The sequence below is a fragment of the Carettochelys insculpta genome, chromosome 1 (assembly GCF_033958435.1).
Source record: "Carettochelys insculpta isolate YL-2023 chromosome 1, ASM3395843v1, whole genome shotgun sequence".
Taxonomy (NCBI): Eukaryota; Metazoa; Chordata; order Testudines; family Carettochelyidae; genus Carettochelys; species Carettochelys insculpta.
In genome coordinates this window covers 223,069,530-223,092,882 of record NC_134137.1, presented here as the reverse complement: position 1 = coordinate 223,092,882, position 23,353 = coordinate 223,069,530, and the positions used below count along the sequence as shown (strand labels likewise).

The following is a 23,353-nucleotide window of genomic DNA, read 5'->3' as shown; positions in this document are numbered from 1 at the left end:
ATGCCTCCATAGTTTGCCTATTTCCACACCCTGGAATGGCCCCACCGATCCAGAGACAGCTGTGCACTCAGAGAAGACTTCAGGTTATTCTAATAAGATGGTATAAAACTACTTTTAACCTGCCTCCTTGGGTCCTCCGCTGAGCACAGCTCAGCCAAAACTGCCATGTCAGCATGGGAGAAGCAGCATGCCAAGATTTACACAGCATGTTCTGCAGCTCCTCACTCAGAAAGGACTTGGTTGCAGGGGTGAGGGTTTGCTGAAATTTTGGTGGTACCCAGAACTCTCAAAGCCCACAGCCCTCTCCCACCCAAACTTCCCCTCCTCCATGTCTGGGGTGAGGGGCAGCAGGTTGGCCAAGAGAGGCACCGGGGGAGGGGCCGGGAGAGAGACCTGGCCTGAACTTTGCTGGAGCCAGGTCCTGGACCAGGAATATTCCCAGTGCCTCGGCACCGCAGGCTCATAGAACTCTCTGCCCCTCCTCAGTTGCACACATGCTGTCAGCATGAGAAAGGGGCAGCCACCCAGGTATAAACTGCACACACTACACCTTGTCAGGGTGATGCTAGTGCTGCCCTCATGTTATGCACATCTTGTTATCATAGGAGATGTTGGAGGTGTCTGGTTACAGAGCCTGTCTCTCAGTGTGGGATGGGCAAGCCATCAAGTTTTCCCATCCTTTTAGGATGAGACAGAAAGAATCCTCAGTTGTATACATCCTGTCAGTTTGAGACCGCGGGAGTCTTCAGGCTGTACACACCCCCTCAACCTCAGACCAGAAGGAGACAGGGCCCCTACAGACCTGTCTGAATATAGCCTTTAGGTGCTAATAGGAGGTTTTCTACATCCGTTTGGGGGCAGACTAAATGCACTTTCCTCTGTTACAGCCTCCATGCATTTGTGAGTAGTGACAGGAAACTTAGATTGGCTGTTAGACTGGTATCTCTCCCATTAAGCATTATGGTTGTATGTTCCCCTTGGGAAGCACTGCCTACAATTAATTCCCCAAGGGAGCTCACATGTGACATCCAGAGTGCTTACGTTCCATGATTTAGAAGAAATCAATTTCTCTAACAGTAAGGAGCTCACTGAAGGCAGCAGAGGATGAGGCAGGGAAGAGTGGGATGGCTATTTCTGTGGACACTTTCGTTTCAAAGGAAATTCCCACAGACATTATCCAAGAGAGGTAAACAGGAGCAATGAGAACTTCAGGCAACTAACTTCACATGCAGAAATCACTTACCAAAAGAAACAGCAGCCAAATCCTCAGCTGGTATAAATCTACATCTCTCTGTTCTAGTCAGTGACTTTACAACAACTTACATCAACTGACAGCCTGTCTGAAAAGCCTTTTTCTTTTTTTTTTTAAAGCAGGAAATATACTTTTCTCTTTCTGTACTGGCATTTGAAGATACAAATATGCCTTTTTAGTTTTGCAGCATCTGCATCATGCAGCATAATTAAGGTATTCTAAATGAGGTCTGAGACATTTTAGTATCCCGAAGCCATAAAATCTCATGTTCATTCCTCTTTCTCTCTGTCTGTCTGTCTTTTTCCCCTGCTCCCACTTCACCTCGCTGGCTCCCAGCCTGACAAGACACCGTGCTGGTTGGCTGTAATTGCTGAAATGGTCCCCAAACGCTTGCTTCCTCTCCAATTGCATTAAACTGCATCTTTACAGATACAATCCTGTTTATTCATGCTGCTCATGTGGAAGAGGAAAGAAACGCAGACTCTGCCTCTTCCTCCTCCCCCTCCTTCTTCTGCCTTTCATTTCATGGGTGTGGCAGGGTTCAAACCTTTGCAGTCTCTTTCAGGCACAAGTGTGATGAATGGAGGACTGTATTGTAGGGAAAGCCATAAAACATGTCTGGCAATGAATGAAAATCATTTCATCCACAAGTGAAAAGAAACCTGCTTGTGAGTTATCATTGAATTACTCATGCAGTCTAGGCATTTGACCCAGTAATGTCCATCCACCCTCCTGTATGTATACAAAATGCTCTCCTATCGGTCTCATCCCGTCTAGTGTAGGTATATTAAATGCTCTATCTATGCAATCAAGAGATACTGTAGACAGCATGAGTTATTTCCTGTATTTAATGTAGAGTATGAAATGAACTTTAGGGCACATTTCCAAGGCTCTCCAGCCCATCTCATTTTGCATCTCCTCTCATTTTGCATCAGTTTAGCTCAAGATTTTGTGGGGTATAAATTTGGAGGTGCAAGCCATTGGTGCAGATGATAGAATTTACACATGCAGCTCTCTCATTTGCAGGTGCAGTCAGTCAGCTACTTAGTTATCTACCCTGCCATTTCTGCCCACAGACATGTGTATACATTCACATATTTAAAGACATTTCTCTGAATCCATATTTGTAATTTCAGCACTTTGCTCTTTCACAGTCAGAAAGGCAGGGTGATTGGAGCTTCCCCAGAAAAATTCCCAGAGGGAGGAAATTTGTTTTTATTTTGGGAAGAAAGATCCTGTTTCCTTACGAAGAATCTAATCTGATTCCTTTCTATTTACAAAAGCTTGGAGTGGAAGAGAGAAAAAGCAGACTGAAAAACTAAATATATTTTCCCTCCAAATTAAAGCTTCTCTTGGGGTATCATCATTTCTGCTCTTTAAAGTTTTATGTAGTCAGTGTAGCAATATTTTATGTGTGAATATGTATGAATGCAAGTATGGGTGTAGGAGTATGAATGGGTGTGTCTGGCTGTGAGTGGATGTGTGTGGTTAGTCTGGCGCTGGAAGGGCTGGATGTATGTGTGAATGTATGGGGGGAATGTGTGTCTGGATGGGTGTCTGAATTTTTTGGGGCATGCAAATGTGTAATCTCTGTATGACATGTTTATAAATGTGTTGTGATGATAATAAAAAGACAGGAATGACATATATAGATTAAAGAATACGTTGAACTATTAACCATATGTGTTAAAGCCCGTCCTACTAAAATATGGCAGAAAATACGCACCCCCCCGTGGTTCTTCCCAGCCTCTTGCCTCCAAAAAACCAAGAGATTGCTATTTTATTTTAAAATTTGCTATGCCTCTCCACCCACTGCTCTGTCATTCTGCCTGTCTGCCTTCCTCCTCCTCTCTTTTCATCCCACACTGGCCAACTAAACGTGCTCCGCTGGCTGGTTGCAACGTGTTCCCCCTCCTACCTTTCTCCAGGTTTTAGTGGCTGTATAATTAATTGAAGAGCATCTGAAACCTGCACAGGAAAAATATATAAGGTTGGGTCTCTTCTGTCCCTTTCACCTGCTCCTTCCTATGATTCTACAATATGACTCCTTAACATGGGAGCACACACGAGGCATGCAAATGCACCTCAACCTTGTACTTAATTAAATGCTACAATATTCTACAGTAAGCATCCAAACCTCTACAGCTTTCAGCAGTGGGTTGGGCTCTTACTGCAGATTACTGCAGTAATATACACCTTAAGGTATATAGAATGCAGGTTCAGTTGCTGCTTTCTAGTTACAAGACTGAGACAAGATTTGCACTTAAAGGAGGACCCCCCTCCTCTTTGTTATTATCCACATAGAGAAAGTTGTCAGAATACCTTTCAAAGGCACCTCAATCCTGCCCTTGGTCCATTGGTGAAAATCTGGAGAAAATTCCAACTGAAGTCAAAGGAGTTTAACTGAGAGGAGATTTTGGCTTTCAAGTGAACAGTTTGAAAGGAAAGGGGTGGGGTGGAGGGGGAATGAAACAGCTCGCTTTATTTCCTCATTATTTTGGGCTTCTCGTTTTTTTCTTGGTGAAAATTAGCTGTACCCTAGCCCCTCTTCCCACCCTCCTCAAGGAAAGCCAGGAGGTACCAGCAGAGAGAATGAATCAGTTTCCAACAGGTTCATACGCTTCATCTCTCTCATCCCATCGGAGCTCAGAGCTAATAGAGGCGTGGTCCTCTGTCTCTTTACCAGCTGGTGCACAGTTGCCTAACTGGTCATACTATGAAAGGGATGCAAAGAGGGCTGGGTTTTTTCCTGCCGACTTCATGGCCAATTACTTTTCCTATTAATTCATTGCACTTGATATGATTAAGACCCAAAAAAGCAAAGAAAGAAATCACCAGTTTATTTTTGTTCACTCTATTTTCACCAGACTGAAAAAAAAATGCACCTGTCCCCCTGGCCATCTCAGAGCACATGCACATCAAGCAGTTTTCATCTATCACAGCAAAGAGAGCCGGCATCAGGGATCAGGGTTCACCAAATATCTTTTTTTATTTATTTATTTTGGCATAAGATGAGGAATTGCTTCCCCCCATCTTTGAGGTAGAGCCACCTCTCATCACATTTCCCTCCTCCCCCTTCCACATCCACACCCTCAGAATCAGAGACAGAAAACCCTATGCAATACATCTGCCCACCGTTAAAAAAAAAGGGGAGGGGGATCCTTATTTCTCCCCAAACATGAAGACAGGCCACCCTCTCCCCACATCACCATCAGCAGAAAGACAAACAGGCATCAGGAAGGGTGTGAAAATAGCCTTCAGCTGCAAGATGCTAAAGAATTGCAAAGAAGACAGCTGCTTAGAAGCAGTTAAAAATTCCTCCCCCCACCCCTTACATACACACACACATCCAAGAGTCTGGGAATTTCTCCACAGAAAGAAGTATAAAATTTTCAGCTCTACCTGTTTTGTTCTTCTCATACAGCACAGCATGATTGTATTGTCCCCTTCCTTCCTTCTTCTTCCTTCCTTCTCCTCTCTCCTTTTTCCTCCTCTCTCTCTCTTATCTCTCCCCCCCACCCTCTCCACTCCCTCCCTCCCTCCCTCTCTCTATCGCTCTCTCACTCACACACACACACACACATACACACACACACACACACACCAGGGCAGTTAGCTGCAACTGTAAGGTCCACAGCTATTGCTCATCACACATGCACACACGGGCTGTCTCGCTCTCTCCCCCTCCCTCCCTCCCTCCCTCTCTGTATCTTTCCCAGAATTGTTCACTAGCTCTCAATGACTAGTCACCACCCCACCCCACCCCCCACTACAATCCAGGCAGCCACCCCCTCCCAGTCCCCTGCCAGCCTCATGAATATTTAAACATCTCCAATCTGGACCCAATTACCCGGCGACTTTCCCACTGTACTGAGCTGAGCAGAAAAGGGAACGTTGCGGAGGTGGGGGGGAACGCGGTGAGGTGTGTCTTTTGGGGTTTGGGAAAGGGGAGAGTACATTTTTCTGCCACTCTTTTCCCCCTTTGCATGGGAGTCGTTAAGCAGAGAGCACATGGTCCCTGCCCAGGGAGATGTGTGGGCTAGGAAAGCTAGTGGGGTTATTTCCATGGCATGTCAGGCGCAGGTGACAAGCTGTAGGTGGGAGCTGTGGTACCTGGAGAATAACAATATATGTTCAAATATCTGTGGATGTTCTCCCCTCCCCCTCACATGCATACTTGCAAACAGGCACTTCCACACATGAGCAGATGAGCACGTATAGTTACCCACATGCCCCACATGGAAATGTCCTATATAGACCGTAAGAGAATATAACTTTTCTATAGATTTTTATCTGTTTAAATGGAATTACATAGACTGATATAGGGTGATTTTAAAAGCAGCCTATAGAAAGGATGGTGCTCTCTATTGTCTTTCTCTATTGATTTTTGAAATCATTTCTATAGAATCACATTGATTTTTTTCTTTATTAATGTCTATAAAACTTGCCTCAGAGTACCCTGGCACAATCACACGCTCAAAAACACTAATGTACATGCAAATACCCCCCAAATACACACATATCAGATTTTATAACATTGTGCTTTCTCAGAATGTGTAGCAGAGTGACTATGTCTGATAATACAGAAAACAGAATCTAGGCAATGCATGGATTTCAGAAAAAAATGCGACAGTGATGAACACACTAGAAAGAAAACATGGAAAAAGATCTATCTAACTAAATTAGGATTAAGCCTCCTTTATTTACTAGGAGCCAGATTCTGATCTCTGTTACACCAATTGTAAACCAGGAAGTAATGTCACTGAAGTCTGCTTCAGAGCTACTACGCTGATCAAATTCTGATTTATGATAAACCACCTTAAGAGCAGAATGTAGCCCCAAATAATTATTAAGGATTATTAAGGGTTTTGCTTTTTAAAATATACATAAAATGTGGTTACTGGAATATCCTCAGAGCAGATTCCCTCATAGTCATTTCAGTTGTAATGACGTCATTGTAGTTCCCAGTAAGACTTTTTTGGGAAACGGAAAGTAAATAGAAAGGCTTTCAAACAGAATCTATCTATCAATGTCAGTGTATGTTGTTTAGGGGAAATTTCTTGTGTGGTACAACAGGTACAGTGTTAAGTCTGGGTTTGTCATCTGGAAAGGAGAAATAGAGCATGATAACGACATTCACAGATGATACTTAACTAAGAAGAGGTGCAAAAACCAACCAACACAGGTAAACTGTATATAGAGATCAAAGAATTAAATAACAAAATGAGATACAGATTGGAAAAATGCATCTGGGGAAAAAAATCCAAAATATGTATAATTAAGATAAGTAAGAAACCTGGGAAGTGATGCTGCAGAAAAGACCAAGGATTGATAGAGGGCATTAAATTAGATTTTGGTTCAAGCTACAGCTGCATGTGCCAAACACATCACATCCTGGAGGAGAGAAAGAGTAGGGTAATGTTTTCAGGAGAGCCTAAGTGGCTTAAGAGCCAATGTCTCACTTTAAAAAGTGATATAGGGCCAGAATTTAAAGGTATTTAGGCACTGAATTCCTACTGGGGGTTTAAATAATTCTTAAAATCTTCGGAGGGGTAGCCGTGTTAGTCTGGATCTGTAACAGCAACAAAGGGTCCTGATGCATCTGATGAAGTGAATCTGTGCTCATGAAAGCTCATGCTCAAAACTTTTCTGTTAGTCTATAAGGTGCCACAGGACCCTTCATTGCTCTTAAAATCTTGTTTCATTGAAAGTCAAAAGGACATTGGTGTCTAAGTCCCTTAGGCACATCTGAACATTCTCACCTTTACATGTATGGGAACCAAAGTTACTGGGTTGTCCACAGGACTGCCAGAAAATTTAAGGGCCTGTGAAGTACAGAATGCCAGCGTAGATGATGAAATGATCTTTCTGGCCTTATGCTCTATGAATCTAATCTGATAAAATGGAGGAAGTTTACAAAGAGGAACAAAAATTGAGGCAGGGGGACTGGTAGGTTGGGATGGGTGATGAAGATTAAAATATAGCTAAATCTGTGAAATTTGAGTGACTGACAGGTAAGAGGGTGGAGGAGCATGATAAAAACACAGGACTGAAAGACAGAGAATTATTCAATGTGATATGTAGATCGCCCTTCAGTGTGTGTTACACATCCCCATTGAGTGGTCCACAGAGTACATAATTCCATTACATCCAGTAGCTAGAATTACTCCTTAATCCAAATAGAAGAGTCTCATGTTAGCCTTAGAGGGCCCTGGTTCAATCCCACTGGTGACACATATTGGCCATTGTTATGTTATACTCTGAGCTATGACTAGGAGAAATGAGAGGAAACCAAGAAAAGGGAAATTGAGGCTGAATAAGAGGAAACATGTCTTGACAGTGAGGTGTATCAGTCTATGGAATAGTCCCCCCAAGGGAAGTAGCTTGAAGCCCCACCATTTGGGATGTTTAATGTTAGCCTACAAAAAATACTGATGGGATTGGTGCTGCATTGGCTAGGAAAAGGACTGGATGGTCTCATAATTTAATTATTATGGACATATGTGGTAGCCTTTCCTTATTTAAGGTTGTAGTCATATTACACGATGAAGTCATTTGGGCCAAATTTCCAAAGGATGTAGATACCTTGCCTGCCTAACAGAAAATCCAAGGTAGGAATGGTGTCCCTAGTCTCTGTTTGTCAGAGGTTGGAAAGGGATGTCAGGAGAGGGATCACTGTTCTGTTCACTCCGTCTGGAGAATCAGGCATTGGCCTCTGTCAGATGACAGAATACTGGGCTGGATGGCCCTTTGGCCTGACCCATTATGGCGGTTAGTATGTTCATCTCTTTGCCTCTTTACCTTTGCAAATGTGGCTCAATGTACTTAGATTCATTATGCAACTAAGATAACTGAAATGCAAGTTGTTCAAGTGACTTGCCAAAAGGTCACATAGATCTTTTCTACACGAGATAGTTGAAATGGTTTAACATGATCCAAGAACCGCTTAATGGCAACTGACAAAGGGATGCTGAGGGTTACAGGAATTTCCTGATTTGGTGATGTATGTTCTGCTCCACCAAAGAATGCCATGCGAGGTCTCAAATGAAAGCTGGTGACACACTGATCATGAATATCATTGTGAAATGTATGCAAGGGTGTGATGTAAGGAGCTGCATATTTAGATCAGAAAGTCACACTCTTAAACATTTAAAGTTAAAAGCGGGTTACCAAAATATGGCATGCCTTAAAGTGGCCCCTCCAGATGGGGAATAGGAGCTGTGTGTGTCTCTCTCTCTCCCTGTCAGGATGTAAATTAAGCACTGTACGTTAACACAATGAATGCCTGTTCACATACTAAGTCAAATGTCAACAAAGGGATGTGAAACCAGCAGGAAAGGTGTACACAGGAGAAAATAAGCCACATGGGTTTGTCCTGTCTATGAATAGAGGCAATGAACTTTGGGGTGTTTCCTAAAATGGCCTTGCACCCTGCACCTTGTAAATAAATAGAAGGTACATTCACATTCATGAGCGTGAGATCTCAGCCAAGCTAGAATGAAAATGCTGAAGAGAATGTTGAGTGAGACAAAACTTCCATAGAGAGGAGGTTAACTGGTCAAGTTTAGTCTCTAAAAAGCAAGTTACGGTTTTGTTTTATCTGTAATCCTTTGTTTTCAATATTCTTAATATTACTTGAATGTTTGATAGTAAACTTTTTCGTGTTTTCACTATAAAAATATCTAAATGTTATGATGTTAGCACAACGCTGGTCCTACGATGAATCTTCCAAGCTAATGTGTACTGAATCTTTGGAAAAACCTGACCTGATAACTCTCTGAGTGTACAGTGGATCACAGGCTTGACACTGCAGGGAATGTTCCAAGGTCCTGGCGGTGCTGTGTGCCTATTGCCACCTGCACAGAAAGCCTGAGGCATATAGATACTTGGACGGCCATACTTGTGTTGCCAGAGACTCATGGATGCTGGAAGCTCACACTTAGGTAACACAGACAAACCTTCCTCATACTAAGGGAAGGTTGTGTTGAGGTGCCCTGGGAAACATCACCACCTTAAATCAGTTGTAAACCCAAATAAGTTAAACCCCTGCAAACCCCTGTGTGAACCTTCTCATTTCAATGGGAGAGTGACATTGCAGTTTAGATCTGATGTACTCCTGATTCATTCAATATAATCTTAGTTTCTACTGAAAAAACCCAGAAGTGGGGTTTGCACCAGTTTCTAGTTGGATTTGTCTTAGTAGGATTTGACAGGAGCCAGGAGGTGCATGCACTGGGAGTTACTCTTCCAGCTGCTGTGTAGACAAACCCTAAATAGCTTTAAATCACACCTTTCAGAAAATCATGGAACTTACTCATGTAAACAAGAGATTTAATGACTGATTGTGAGAGGGCTCTAATCCACCCGTACCATTAATGACTATATACACTTGTTGCCATTGCAGTATTCGTGATCATTTTTGGAAGTGTTTTACATTTCTTCACTATCTTTTTTCTCTTCTTCTGAGCCCGGTGCAGTTTGACTCTTGTTAGCTAAGGCACCAGTTGCCAGAAACAGGAAAGACAAGAAAGGGTTCTAATAATTTTTTTAGTAAAATTGTCCTGGAAGGGGCAAATTTTAACAAGCATGGCATGCATGTGTAGCACAGAATACATGAAAGTGAGCATGGGTGACAGTTTAGCACACATGGGCAAGCCTGCCAATGGGCAGAGGTGGCAGGTAAAGAGACCTGGGCTGCCTAGCAAGAGCTGCAGCCAGAGCTCTGGGTCCTTTAAATCATTGCCAGAACCCTGCAAAATGCGCTGCAGAGCCCCTAGCACCACGCTCCGCATTTCATGGGTTTTGGGCAGCATGGTCTGGATGGTGCTGAGGGTGGGTTCCCATGCCCCCATCCTTTCCAGAAACATGAAGCTACCCCCTCCCCCACGCTCTACCTTGTCCAGGGTGCTGGAAAGTATTTTGGCTTGCCTGCTCATGGGGGATGGGCTACATAACCCAGACCTCATTATTTATTATCATAATTCAGACTCAGCATTCTCAATAATGCAAGTGCTTATTACAATTAAATTCCATTTTAGTGCAATGCTTAGAAGCCATAATCCCTCAATGCAATTTAAATCAGGTCTGCTTGTCTATCATGAAGGTAAATGTCATAACTGAAATCAGCCCACAGATGTCACATTAGCTGTTGTTATTAATGTATCTAGTTAGTGCAATTGGGTGCATGACTCTTTGCAATGAATATTTGGTAAAGGTTCCTGCTTCAAGGACCTTGTAATCTATGGCTTTCATCCTGCAAGCTGACCTCTGTGTGGAGCTCCACTGAAGCAGTGGATAAGAGTTTGGGTTCTACTAAAGCTTTAATGCAGTCTGGTGCTCTTCAAAACAGGCAGCCTTTCTGCAGGCCTCCCTTCTCAAGGAAGGGAATTGAGATTTGCTAACTAGGCAGTTCATACAATGAATAATCCAATGTTTTTAACTATATTTTGTGTATCTCAATAACTGCTCTAACCATCCATTGACTAATGGGCAGAATGCAGGTTGAATTGGTGGGATGTGGTGGCGGCAGCAGCCTCTGAAATGCATGGGTAGGGAGGTAAGTCCTGGCTGCTGAGAGCTGTAATCAACTGTGCAAGCAGAGAAATCTTGAATGTTTGCTTGAGCCAAATCCATAGCGCCGGCTGAATTAGGGTTTGGTGCTTTCTATAAACTCTTTCTTACTGTAGAAAATAGCTGTCCTGTTATCGGTTATAGGGGGGTGGAAGCTCCCTTTCATCAACCAGTCAGACAAATACGGCACGTGTTTTCCATTAATTTCATTGATTGTTGGGACTTCCTCCTTGGGGAAGGGGAAAACTCCCTTTTTCCCTCACGGAATCCTCAGACTTCCTGTCATAATTTTAGAATACCAATTGTCTTCCAGACTGGGCACATTGGTGGAGGATCAAAGAACAGGCAAGGTGAGCAACCCAGTCACAAGAGGGGCTCATCAGCCCAAGATCCTGGCAGAAGATGGTCCATGACCAGGGCTTGGGCTTGATCCAACTAACATCTCATGCAATTTCTTTCAGGTGTTTTCTTGGCTGACTCTCAACAAGAAACAGAAAATGGGATTTTTTTTTCTTTAAATCCTTCTGAGGAACAGAACTGTAGGGAAGCTGAAGAAACCTCTTGAAATATGAGTGGTTCTGGACTTGGCCCATAAAGGGTTGGTTCTGGGCAAGTGGACTTGGGCTTTTTTCATTCTATTTGGATTTTTTTTAACAGCCCCCATCACTATAATTTGGTTACCTTCCAGAACTACCGTAAGTGGCAGGACTACCATCTGTCATGTGTGCATGTTAGTGGGACACTTGTGAGAAGCCAATCGTGCTATAGTCCTACTAAGAAATTTTCTATCTCCTCCAACACCCTCCAACCTCCAACTTGTGCTCCCGGCAGGTCCAGCCTCCTCCAGCTACCTTGCCTATTGTTCTCAGCCTAGGAGTTGAGGAAAATCACTCTGGATATGGTCTGAAGAAGTGGGTCTGTCCCACAAAAGCTCACCTAATAAACTATTTTGCTAGTCTTTAAAGTGCTACTTGACTGCTTTTTGTTTTGATAGTGTATAGACTGCACGGCTTACTCTCTGTTACTATTCAGCATGAGCTGAGTTCAGGGAAAGAGAAAGATAGTATGAAGAAGGCAGCAGGATGCAGCAGCAAATGAGACAGAGAGGACAGAAACTTTTCTACCTACTCAGGTGATGGCAGGAGGAATCTGGTACTCAGCAGAAAGGATCGGGGTAGTGGAATGATTGTCCACAGCTTGAGAGACAGAGAGAGAAGTAGGCAGAAAGAATTTATTTAACTCCTGCAGCACAGACAATGTGTGCTTGAGACTCAATATTTTTGTTTTCTCTGGTGTGTTCATTCTCAGGGTGGAAAGATGGACATTTGTTTTAAAAAGCAATACTGCAAACCAAAATACACAGCATGCCTGCCTGCCACCCTAATTTATGCCATCCCTACCCACCAACTGTCATGAAAGGGAAGCACTGGTTAGAAAAGTGCTGTTGTCTATTATATTATATCGTTCAGTGAAAAATGGTAAATTCAATTATCTGCTTATGTGGTGTTGTGTGGTCATGCCATGAAAGATTCTATTGTTGTGAATACATGCAAAATGGCAGAGGTATAGCTGCCATAAGAGCTTAATTCTGAATTTTTCTCAATGGGGGTTATTCCATTCACAGGGGCAGTTACATAGTTTTGTTTGAAAAAGACAAAATACATTTGTGTCTAATCATCTCAGGGATGCATACAGCGCAAAGCTAAGGCAGAACTGGCCTCTTCATTCAATAGCACTCACAACTAAGGACAAAAAACTATGAGATTAGCCTCTTTGTCTAGAGAAAAAACTAAAAAAGTGACTACAGAAAACAATAGCACATCATGATAAGACAACCCCAAGCCCAGAGAAATCACAGTCCTATGGAGCACCAGGTTCTTAAGCATTGAGACAGTCCAAACAGGTTGCACAGCTTGCATATGTTGAACAAAGCAGCATGGCCTTTCCTGTTCGAGCGTCTGGCTACTGTTTAGAATTTGCAAAAACAGCCATTCATTCGAGAAAGCATGTCTGTCTCTTAAAGGGTTATGTGGTTAGCCTTAAAACTCTGCAGTGATGGCAAAAGAGAGCTATTTTTGTAGGGCTGATGGCAGGGCTCATCTTGGAGTATCTTCTATTTAAAAGTTATATAAATGTGCTGTCGGGAGCTGAGAAAGCTCTTCTGCCCTTTTCTAATATCATTTCAAATAACACTATTGCACTTAAATTTGGTGATTGCCTCTATGACCCATTTTGTGACCTTGAGCAACTTAAGCTCTCTCCTCTACCCACATCTGTAAAATGGGGATAATCTCTTTGACAAGCACTTTGAGTGAAAGGAACTATAAAATACAGCATTATTGTTAATCAGACTTTAGTATGTTTTTTTGCACCATTCACCCCATGCATATGTCACACCTCTTCCCCCTTGCACATTCCTGCATTTTTAAGACAAATATCCTTTACATGATGAGAGTGCTTTCTGAACCAGCTATAGATTGTTCATTCTGAAACCATATGAGGCAAAGATTGCATTTCTTATTCAGGGCCATGTATACATTCCAGGTCTAAAGTTTTAAGAATGGGTTGTTATGAAATTATCTGACCATAAAAGAAAAAATGAATGAAACACACCTGAAAAAAATGTCTTAGGAATTCACCATCTATATGTTTTATCTACATTCAAATAATTCCAAAGTAGTTTGAACAGGAATTTTTAATTAAACTTTCCAGGATAATTTGATGTTGGGCTTCTATCAGACATGGGAAAAAAATCTCTGCAAGAAAGGGAATTCTGAAATGAAGTTGTAAGTAACTGCAAAACAAAATCAGGATTTTGAATGGTAATGCTGTGTCTCAACCACAATTATTGCTAGGGATCTGCATACTTTAAGACAAGCTGCATCTAAGTTCCACAGAAAATTCTTGAATTCTGTGGCAGGTTCACATAAATAAAAAAAATCATCAGGAATTAAATATGAAATCTTGAATAGTATAATCAGTCCAGTGACCTATGTTACTTATTTTGATATGAAATTCAACTGCTGTTACATTTTTCTCACATAGTTAATTTTCAGCATGCCACAGATTTTAATCTTTAACAGATATAAGTATATCATAGAAATTGCTGGAAGTAAATCTGGAGGTTTTGGCAGCTGCAATTTTTGACGCTTATGATGGCATGGGAAGCAGGTTGAATTTGTGGGATAAGAGTTTAGGCTGGTTATTTCAGCCAAAATAATTGTCAGTAAAATAGTTCTGGACACTAAGTAAAAGTTCATTTTTGTGTTTCAGAGTTAACAACCCATTGAGATGAATGAGGAACTTCACACCTCTTATTATTGCAGGTGTCTACAGACTTAAAAAGGCAAGGCTGTAGTCTTTTACACTGTCACTATTTTCCAGGTTTCTTCTCCCCCCCACCCCTGGCCCCTTTGAAAATGAAAGCAAGGACTTTGTGTTTGCCAGTATTCTGAACACCATGAGCATGCAACAGTTAAATGCACAAGCCACCTCCCACATGACCTGAATGAGAATCTCCTTGAGCTGTAGCAGCATTAGAGCTAAGCACGCACTTTTCACCAGTGTTGATTTCACACAGTAGAAGGCAGCTGTATTTGTGCATGCTAGCTAGAAAATTACAGGCTGATCAGTCCTGACTAGAATGTCAGACTCCTACCCTCCACTTTGCACAAGTGCCAACTCTAGAGCCAAGCTCCCATAGCAGCCATTCAAGAAAATTTCCATGTTTCTCTGGCGGAGTCATAGCCTTAGTACCCCAGAGTTTGAATCAAGCCATGCCTTTAGCGTAGCACAGCAGCTCCCTCTTATTTATTTCCCCAGCCTAGTAACTTTACTGTGCTGTCCGCTCTGCAGGTGCCTTTTTAGTGGCAAGCAATCAGCAAACAGACGCTCCAAAGCAGGCAGTTGGAAGGGAAAAGAGCAGCCAAAGAAGCAATTGCACCAGGCTTATTACAAAGGACAGCGAAGTGATTCATCGGCCTCCTCCCTTGCAAACCACAGCCGATAAATATTACTTTGAAATTATCCTGGTGGCATAAGCTGGCTTGGTGGTGATGGTGTGTGTATGCATAATGTTCACTCTCTGTCCTCGAAGGAAGATGTTTTCCTCCCTCCCACAGCATGCTGCATGGTTTCAGCTCAATTTACAATCCTTGGCCCTGGGCTATTTCTACAGCCAGGCATAACCCTGCTCTGGTTTAACAGCATTAGCAAGATTTTATGGTCCTGCAGAATAAAGTAAGGAGGTGTGAAGAACACACGTTAGGATCTGGCGTAAGGAGGTACGGTGACAAGATAGGGTGGAACTCAGAGTTGCCACCCTACTCTGGTCCTACTAGCTGAGCGGGAGGTCAGCCTGAATGAGCATCTAGAAAGTTTGGAAGGGCATAGGGAATAAGTGGCTGCTTCTGTGCATTTTGCCTAAAGCCAGCTCTGAAAGTTAGGGAAAGGGGACGAGAGTCTCATTTTGTGGGTAAATAGCAGTCACTTGCATGACAGGGGTGCCGCCATTCTATTTGCGCAAAACCGACTACCCTTACCCCAGCCCTTCTCCGAGGCCTTGCCCCCGCTCACTCCAACCCCCTCCTATCACTTGCTCTGCCCATTGTAATTCACTTGCTCATTCGCATCTGGCTGGCTCAGAGATGCAGGCAGGACTGAGGGCTTTGGCCAAGAGTGCAGGCTCAGCAGTGGAGTCAGAAATGAGGATTTAAGAGTGTGGGACATGGCTCCAGGCTGAGGCAGGGAGTGGTGATGTGAGAGGGGGTGAGGGATCCAAGGGGCAGTGTGGGCTGCGGGGTAGGGCCAGGGATGGAGGGTTTCAAGTGTCCAAGAAAGCTGTGGGCTGGAGGGTGGAATTGAGGGTTCAGAGTATGGAAGAGGGCTCTGGGTGAAGGCTGGGTGCTGGGGTGTGGGAGGAGCCTCAGATGAGGCATTTGGCATTTAGGAGGGTGTTCCAGACTGGTATCAAAGGGTTCAGGGGGCAGAAGGGGGACCAAGGATGGAGTAGGGGATTGTGGGGACAGAGGGATCAGGCTCCAAGCGGCACATACTTCAAGCCGCTCCCAGAAGCAGGGGGCATGCCTCCCCCTGGCTCCAATACAGGGGCATGACCAGGTGGTTCTGCATGTTGCCTTTACCACAGGTGCCACCCCCACAGCTCCCACTGGCCATGGTTCCCAAGCAATGGGAGATGAAGAGATGGCATTTGTGGTGGGGGCAGTATGCAAAGCTCCCTGGCTGCCCCTGCACATTGGAGCCAGAGGGAAGACATGCCGCTGCTTCCAGGAGCCATGCAGAGACATGGCAGGTAGGGAGCCTACTTTTGTTCAGCTGTGTCATTGACCAGACTTTTAATGGCCTGGTCCACAGCCACCAGGATTCCTTTTTGGAAACCAAACAGCTGACCACCCTCTTGCATGATGGAACTCATTCTAACTTTCTAGGGGCTTTGAGGCACAGATTGTCATTTATTCTGTTTGCATAGCACCAATCACATTGGAGCCCACCTGGAGCCATAATAAATTATTATAATTCAGTTATAATTCATCACGATTTAATAATAGGGCAGATGCCGAGAATTAGCAGTAGATTTTATTTTCAGGTTAGTTCTAGTAAGAGAGAAGTCATTCCTGCTGGACAAGAAGAAATCAGGCCTGGGATCTCCCTTTCGGGGCAGAAGGGCTTGTGAGCTGCCATTGTGTCTACTCTGGTATGTGTCCAGCACACAGAGGACTCACTAACACGTCCGGTCTGGAAAGAGGGGAATAGATGAAGAGGTGTTGCTCAGAAAAAAAATGGATTTTTGATTAAAAAGTAGACATTTTTTTGGCCAAACCCCATGTGGTCAATTTAACAAAAAGATAAGGGTTAGGAGAAATGTTGTGGGGAAAAAAATGTTCACTCAAAAAAATAATCCATCTAAAAATAGTTTTCATGGAAAATTTTCAATCAGCCTTATCACTAACCCCTTTCCTCAGCCCCTTTCTCTCACTGTAAGAGTCATTTCTTCCCACACACCTTCCAACAACAAGCTCCTCAAGATGTTACTATTGCTTCCAGTTAGCACATCCCTCAGCGTCTTGTATGGTATATATATGATATTGTTAATGTCCATGGTACAGCTCACACCCAAATTGTGGTGAGTACCTCCAGAGGTGCTAACCAAGCATCTTCCACTCCCACTGAGGCCATTGGAAGTTGAATATGTTTAGCATTTGCATCTTGCTGCCTCAGACCCTTAGGTGGAAGACTTGTCTTTTGAGAGCCTAGTACAGTGCCGAGCAAATAGCTGCTTGACAAATAACATTATCCCCTTTTGTCTTTTCATGCAATAGAGAAATAAAAAGGAAGAAGTCTGACTGGATTTCTGTGCCCATCTGGGATAGACTCTGAATTCACCTCCTGTGAGGAGTGGAATTTGAATCAGCTTTCCGTATTCACCTTGGATGATGCTGTTACTGAAAGAAGAACCTGAATTGGATTTCTTTGTCCATCTGAACCTGGCCATCAGTACAGAAAGAAAGGAACCTGAGCTAGATTTCTCTGCCCTCGTAGAATGAAGTCTTCCTTATAACCCCTGGAAAGGAAAGAATGGAATGAGGATATATGTTCCCTACCTGAAATGGAACAGTCTACAGCCTTCTTTCACACCCCAACAGTGGAAGAACCCTTCCACATGAGCTACTTGGGTATTATAGTTTAGAAGATATCTGGACTGCTGAAGTATATGTGCAGCAGAAAATCATTCAGAATAGCCTGTTTCCTATTCCAAACACAGGAATGCATGAGGAGGAAGGAAGTTTGGAGTCTTCTACAGACAGTACTAAACAACCCGATTAGCTGGAGCACAACCCATTTAGCTGTTAGTGGAGACAAACACTGGAGTCCGTGTGTGAGCATGCATGCGTGTGACCCTTCTTCTTTAGCTAACTCCAGGATCTAATTGCTCAATGTGCCTGGTAGCGCCACAAAAAAGAAGTCTCCAAATATCCTGCTTCACCTGAAGTCTAAGGTTATGTCTACACTACAGAGTTATTTTGAAATAAGATAGTCTTCAAGGGGTGTCTGTGTATTTTTGACCACAAAAATAACTGTTTTGAGCTGAGTTAATTAATGAAAAGAAATTCCAAATAAAACTCAAAATCCCAAAACAAAGTCCATACACAACAAAGGTTTCACTTCCTTCTCCCAGGCCTTCCTTTGACAGTTCCTACTCAGCCAGAATCCCAGGTCTGATTCCCAGCTACACCCTGATAATCCCCCTCACCAGAAAAAACAAAACAAAAACACTTTAATCCTAGACCCTAAGCTTTTCCCACTTTTGCTGCTGCTGCATGCTGCTCTTTATAGGGCAAGCACCTGACCATTCTCAGGTATCTCCTTAGTGATCAGGAGTAGCTAGGCTCAAACCTTCCATGCCACCATGCTGCTATGAGCTGTGTCTACACGTGCACGCTACTTCGAAGTAGCGGCACTAACTTCGAAATAGCGCCCGTCGTGGCTGCACGCGTCGGGCGCTATTTCGAAGTTAACTTCGACGTTAGGCGGCGAGACGTCGAAGTCCCTAACCTCATGAGGGGATCGGAATAGCGCCCTACTTCGACGTTCAACGTCGAAGTAGGGACCGTGTAGACGATCCGCATCCTGCAACGTCGAAATTGCCAGGTCCTCCATGACAGCCATCAGCTGGGGGGTTGAGAGATGCTCTCTCTCCAGCCCCTGCGGGGCTCTATGGTCACCGTGGGCAGCAGCCCTTAGCCCAGGGCTTCTGGCTGCTGCTGCGGCAGCTGGAGATCCATGCTTCAGGCATAGGGTCTGCAACCAGTTGTAGGCTCTGTGTATCTTGTGTTGTTTAGTGCAAGTGTGTCTGGGAGGGGCCCTTTAAGGGAGCGGCTTGCTGTTGAGTCCGCCCTGTGACCCTGTCTGCAGCTGTGCCTGGCACCCTTATTTCGATGTGTGCTACTTTGGCGTGTAGACGTTCCCTCGCAGCGCCTATTTCGATGTGGTGCCTCGCAACGTCGAAGTTGAACATTGACATTGCCAGCCCTGGAGGACGTGTAGACGTTATTCATCGAAATAGCCTATTTCAATGTCATCACTACTTCGATGTAGGCTTCACGTGTAGACGTAGCCATGCTGTCCTAGGTAACTGGAAGAGCATAGAAAAGGAGCCACAATTAACGTACCAGCATTGGCTGGCACAGGGATTTACTCAGGGCTCAGTTTGGTTCCTGGCTTTGGTTTTTTTCTGCATGTCACTGCACTAGTATAACAGCTCTGATCCCACAACACTCTACAAAGATAGTTACAGTTTAAAAAAGAAAAAGAAAACTGTGGCCCTGGGGATGTCATGGTTTCTGTTTTTTTGCATTTAATCCATTAGTTGATCTTTCTGACGAGGAGAATGTGATGCTTAGTTTTACTACTTCCTGGACGAGATTTATGCAAATCTCATTGGACTTGGTCACACTCATTTGGCAGAAAACAGATTCTGGAAAAGCATCTTTCAAGATTCCCAGAGAGTTCCTCATTGACCAAACAGTATATGTGTGATGTCACAGAAGCACCTCAGGAATGAGGAGGTGGGGGGGGCCCATGGCCTCTTGATGATATTGCAGTGTACCATATGGCATCACAGGCAATTGTCATGTAGGAGGATGAGTGACAGATGGCATCAAAGTGTTCTGTATTGCATCATAAAGAGGGGCACTCAAGTTTTCAATGATGTCGTAGTGCATGTCACAGATGCATGTTGGGTATGAGAAGTAACGATAGAGGATATTCCAGTGACATCACAGTTTACTATATGATGTCAGAGAGATACAGTGTGAGGAAAGGAGAAGGAGCTGAGGCTCCCTCTCAATAACACCATAGATACCGGAGTGCCACATATGTACCACTTGTGGGTCTCATTATGTCATTCAGGAATCTGTATCACTCCTCACCATCCAACTGATGATGCATGGTGACCTCTTGGTCATCACAAAGACTCTATCCTCAACTGCTCTGAGGCTTTTTCAGAGCAGTTGGCACCCTTGGTCTGGCTTTGAGTCCTGTCCCTTCCCTCTCCCCAAAACATGAGGCTTCTCTGAGGCACACAGATCTTCCTGCAGCCCCCATTCCTAGGATAGTTGGGGAGCCCTGAGGAGCACATAGTGATCAGCTTGTGCCCAGAAACTCACTTAATAGCACAGGGATTCATTCCACCAGTGTGCAGGATGAGCCCTGACTCTGCCACTGCCTCTAGTCCGAGCCACATCAGTGGGGAGTCTGCATCATTAGTATATATGCAAATAACTAGAGAATGCAGCTCAGCACAGCAGTGCAGAGTGGGTATTTAAAGATCCTATAAAATGTTCCAGTTTATTCAGTTCAGCTACACTGAGATGTTTTGGGAGGCTCATTCTTAAATTCATCATCTCTTGCCCTAAAAATAATCCATTCTTGATTGGAAATCGCTATGGACTTTTTGCATGCTGTTGGAAAGGACTGGGCCTCAGGCTGGGAAAACAGAGTTACAAAGGGTCTTTGAAAAAGGAGACAAACGCTTCTTATTGAAATAATGACACTACTGTAACGTGATGCTGGCAGACCACGTGCCAGCTCATGTCAAGGCCCCTAGGCCTTACTGACCACTGCCATGTACAAAACTGGAAACCAGTCTAGCTCCCCTGTGCGTTTGCGTTGTTAAATAGGTACTGAATATCTGAAGATGAGTTTAATATTTAGATTACATGAAATGCTTGTGACTGGCTGCATTCATTCACCTCACTTATATTATCTATACCCCATGCTATAAGATAGCAATTAGGTGTTTGCTCTGAAACTGAAAATCACCTTCCACACCCTTCCCCAGGCAGGAGAGAAGGACTTCTACAGAAGAAATACTAGTCTTCCACAAGAGATGTCATATCCTGTCCCAACAGGGCCCATAGACACCAGACAAACCATCGTAGAACATCAGAGGACAAAAAAGAAAAACTAGTTGAGCTCTCCTCCCACTCCTTTGAGCAGGGAACACGTAGGTTGACTCATCTCTTCATCTTGAACTCTGGGGAAAGGTGGTAATAATCCCTGATTAAAGAAACTGGGTCTTTTTTATGATTCTTAGTTTGGGTTTGCCCTAGAGGACACAGGGTTACATATTATGTCAGCTTCTATCTCTGTTTGGAACCTAAGACTGCTTGTGTGCATGTATGCCAACCTGCTTTAACCTTGTAAATAACACACATTTCTTCTCCCTATCAAAACAAAAAAGCAGTCAAGTAGCACTTTAAAGACTAACAAAATAATTTATTAGGTGGTGAGCTTTTTAGTGGGACAGACCCACTTCTTCAGATCATAGCCATACCAGAACAGACTCGATATTTAAGGCACAGAGAACCAAAAATAGTAATCAAGGTTGACCAAAAAAACAACAACTCTGATTTGCTCACCTTGATAATTTTTTTCTGATTTGTCAACCTTGATTACTTTTTTGGTTCTCTGTGCCTTAAATATTGAGTCTGTTCTGGTATGGCTATGGTCTGAAGAAGTGGGTCTGTCCCACAAAAGCTAACCACCTAATAAATTATTTTGTTAGTTTTTAAAGTGCTACTTGACTGCTTTTTTGTTTGTTTGTTTGTTTTGATAGTATGTAGACTAGCATGGCTTTCTCTCTGGTTCTTTTTCCCAGTTAACACACCTTTAGTTAATTTATTATAGGATTGGCTACAAGTATGGTTTGTGATATAGGACCTAAAGTGCAATTGACCTGACATGACTGGTCCTTTGGGACTGGGAGTAACCTGAATATCATTGTGATTTATGGCGTAAAGGACCATCTAGCACAATGGCAAGATTACCTGAAAGGCAAGACAGACTTGAGTACCCAAGGGACTTGTCTTTAACTCCATATTATGGCTGTTATAGTGCTCATACTTGGTTGGTTAAAGCTAAATTATACAAATCACAACCTATTTGGAATATGGGCCTTGCTTCTTCACAGTCTGCCCTGAGATTAGTACTCATGCTCGTGAGTCATTCCACACAGCCTGACAAATATCATGGATTTCTGTAGTAGTCAAACACCAAACCACCTATAGCTCAACAAATTTATCCTTACCCCACACACAACCTCCCCAGAGAAACATGCGCATAATCCCCATTCTATGGGTAAGGAAACTGAGCCATTAAAAGGAGAAACAACTTGTCAAAAATGGACTAGAACCCACAAGTCCCAAGGTACTAGGTGCTGCCCTCAGATAAGTCTTCTTTTTTGAAGATGAGCCACTAGACCTGCACTACTGTACTTCTAGGCACCTGACTGGGTCAAGGAAAAGGGCAAGGGGGAGGCTACTGTCTTCACTTAGATGTCACTGAGTAAAGGCCTCAGGATTTGGCCACGAATGCCTTTCACAACCATTGCTAGCTCTGTCACTTTGTGCTGATGTATTTAACAAGGCTTCTGGATCTTACGACTCAGTGTCATGATATATGTGTGATGAAAAGCAGCCAAATTAACACCTATCTAGCTAAAAATAAAAGTGTGACCTCTGAGGTTGGGCCTGTGGTGCATGATGTGAGTGGTGAGGTGGGATTGGCAGACCCATGCGTCCATCGCAGCTGTCACCACGACACTCCCACGCCAACATCTCCACGGAGACAGAGCGCATTTCTAGCTCTTGCATCATCAACTTGTTGCCAGGGAAACAGAAGGATGCAAAAAAAAATCTCAATGACATTCAATTTTGTGACAGTCAAGAAACTCCTGAAAGGGATTTAAAAGGCGCTTGGATAGGAAGCGGAAATTGGGCTTCTAATTACAGAGTCTCAACCAACTCCTTTTTATTCCCTGGTTATTCTGTCTGCTCACGTCACTGTCTTTCTGCCTCTCCCTGTCTTCTAAGGCACAAACACCAGGCACCAGTGAAAAAAAAATGAGAAAGAGTTTTCCTAGCATGAGGGAAGACAGGGTGAGGTGGTGAGGGGAGGTGGTCACTCTTGAAAAGCAGAAGTAGAAGTCAAGTTCCCATGGCATAAGAAAGGGCATGGGCATAATTCACAGAAAGAAGGATTTATGGAAGGTACTTGGGGGCAGGTAATGGGGGGAATGATGTTGTAAGAAACATGTGCATGGACATATCCCCATATGTAGGGAGTGTGTGTGTGAGAGAGAGAGACAGAGAGAGACAGAGCACAAAGTTTCAATATTTGGATGTGGTCTGGTGGATATTTGCATATGTACCCAAGAGTGTATCAGTGCCATGTGCATATGTGAATATAACCAGAAGTGCATGAATGCGGGAACACACTGTTGGCAACCTCAAGTGGTCAAAAATTGGGTTGGATCCCTACAAAACCATAAGGTTGGCTTAAAAATCATAGGATTTTAAAATAATATTGATAATTGCAGGTTCATTTTTTGATTGGCTGTTGATATGTGAGTCCTTAGGGGGTCACATTTTGAAGCTTTTCTCCTCAACCACAAAAACTAGAAATGCAGGACTTGACTACACAGGAAAACGTCCACAACAGCTAAGAAGAGTG

General features: G+C 43.5%; 1 protein-coding gene across 1 annotated transcript in view; it reads right to left on the bottom strand.

Moving 5' to 3' along the window:
* Positions 1-4,715, bottom strand: part of GAP43 (growth associated protein 43) — a 77,771-nt gene extending 73,056 nt beyond the window's left edge. Inside the window, exon 1 of the mRNA XM_074983561.1 lies at positions 4,655-4,715. Coding sequence (XP_074839662.1) covers positions 4,655-4,684 — 30 coding nt within the window. The 5' untranslated portion in view covers positions 4,685-4,715. The remainder of the gene's footprint in view (positions 1-4,654) is intronic.
* Between the last annotated feature and the right edge of the window lie 18,638 nt (positions 4,716-23,353).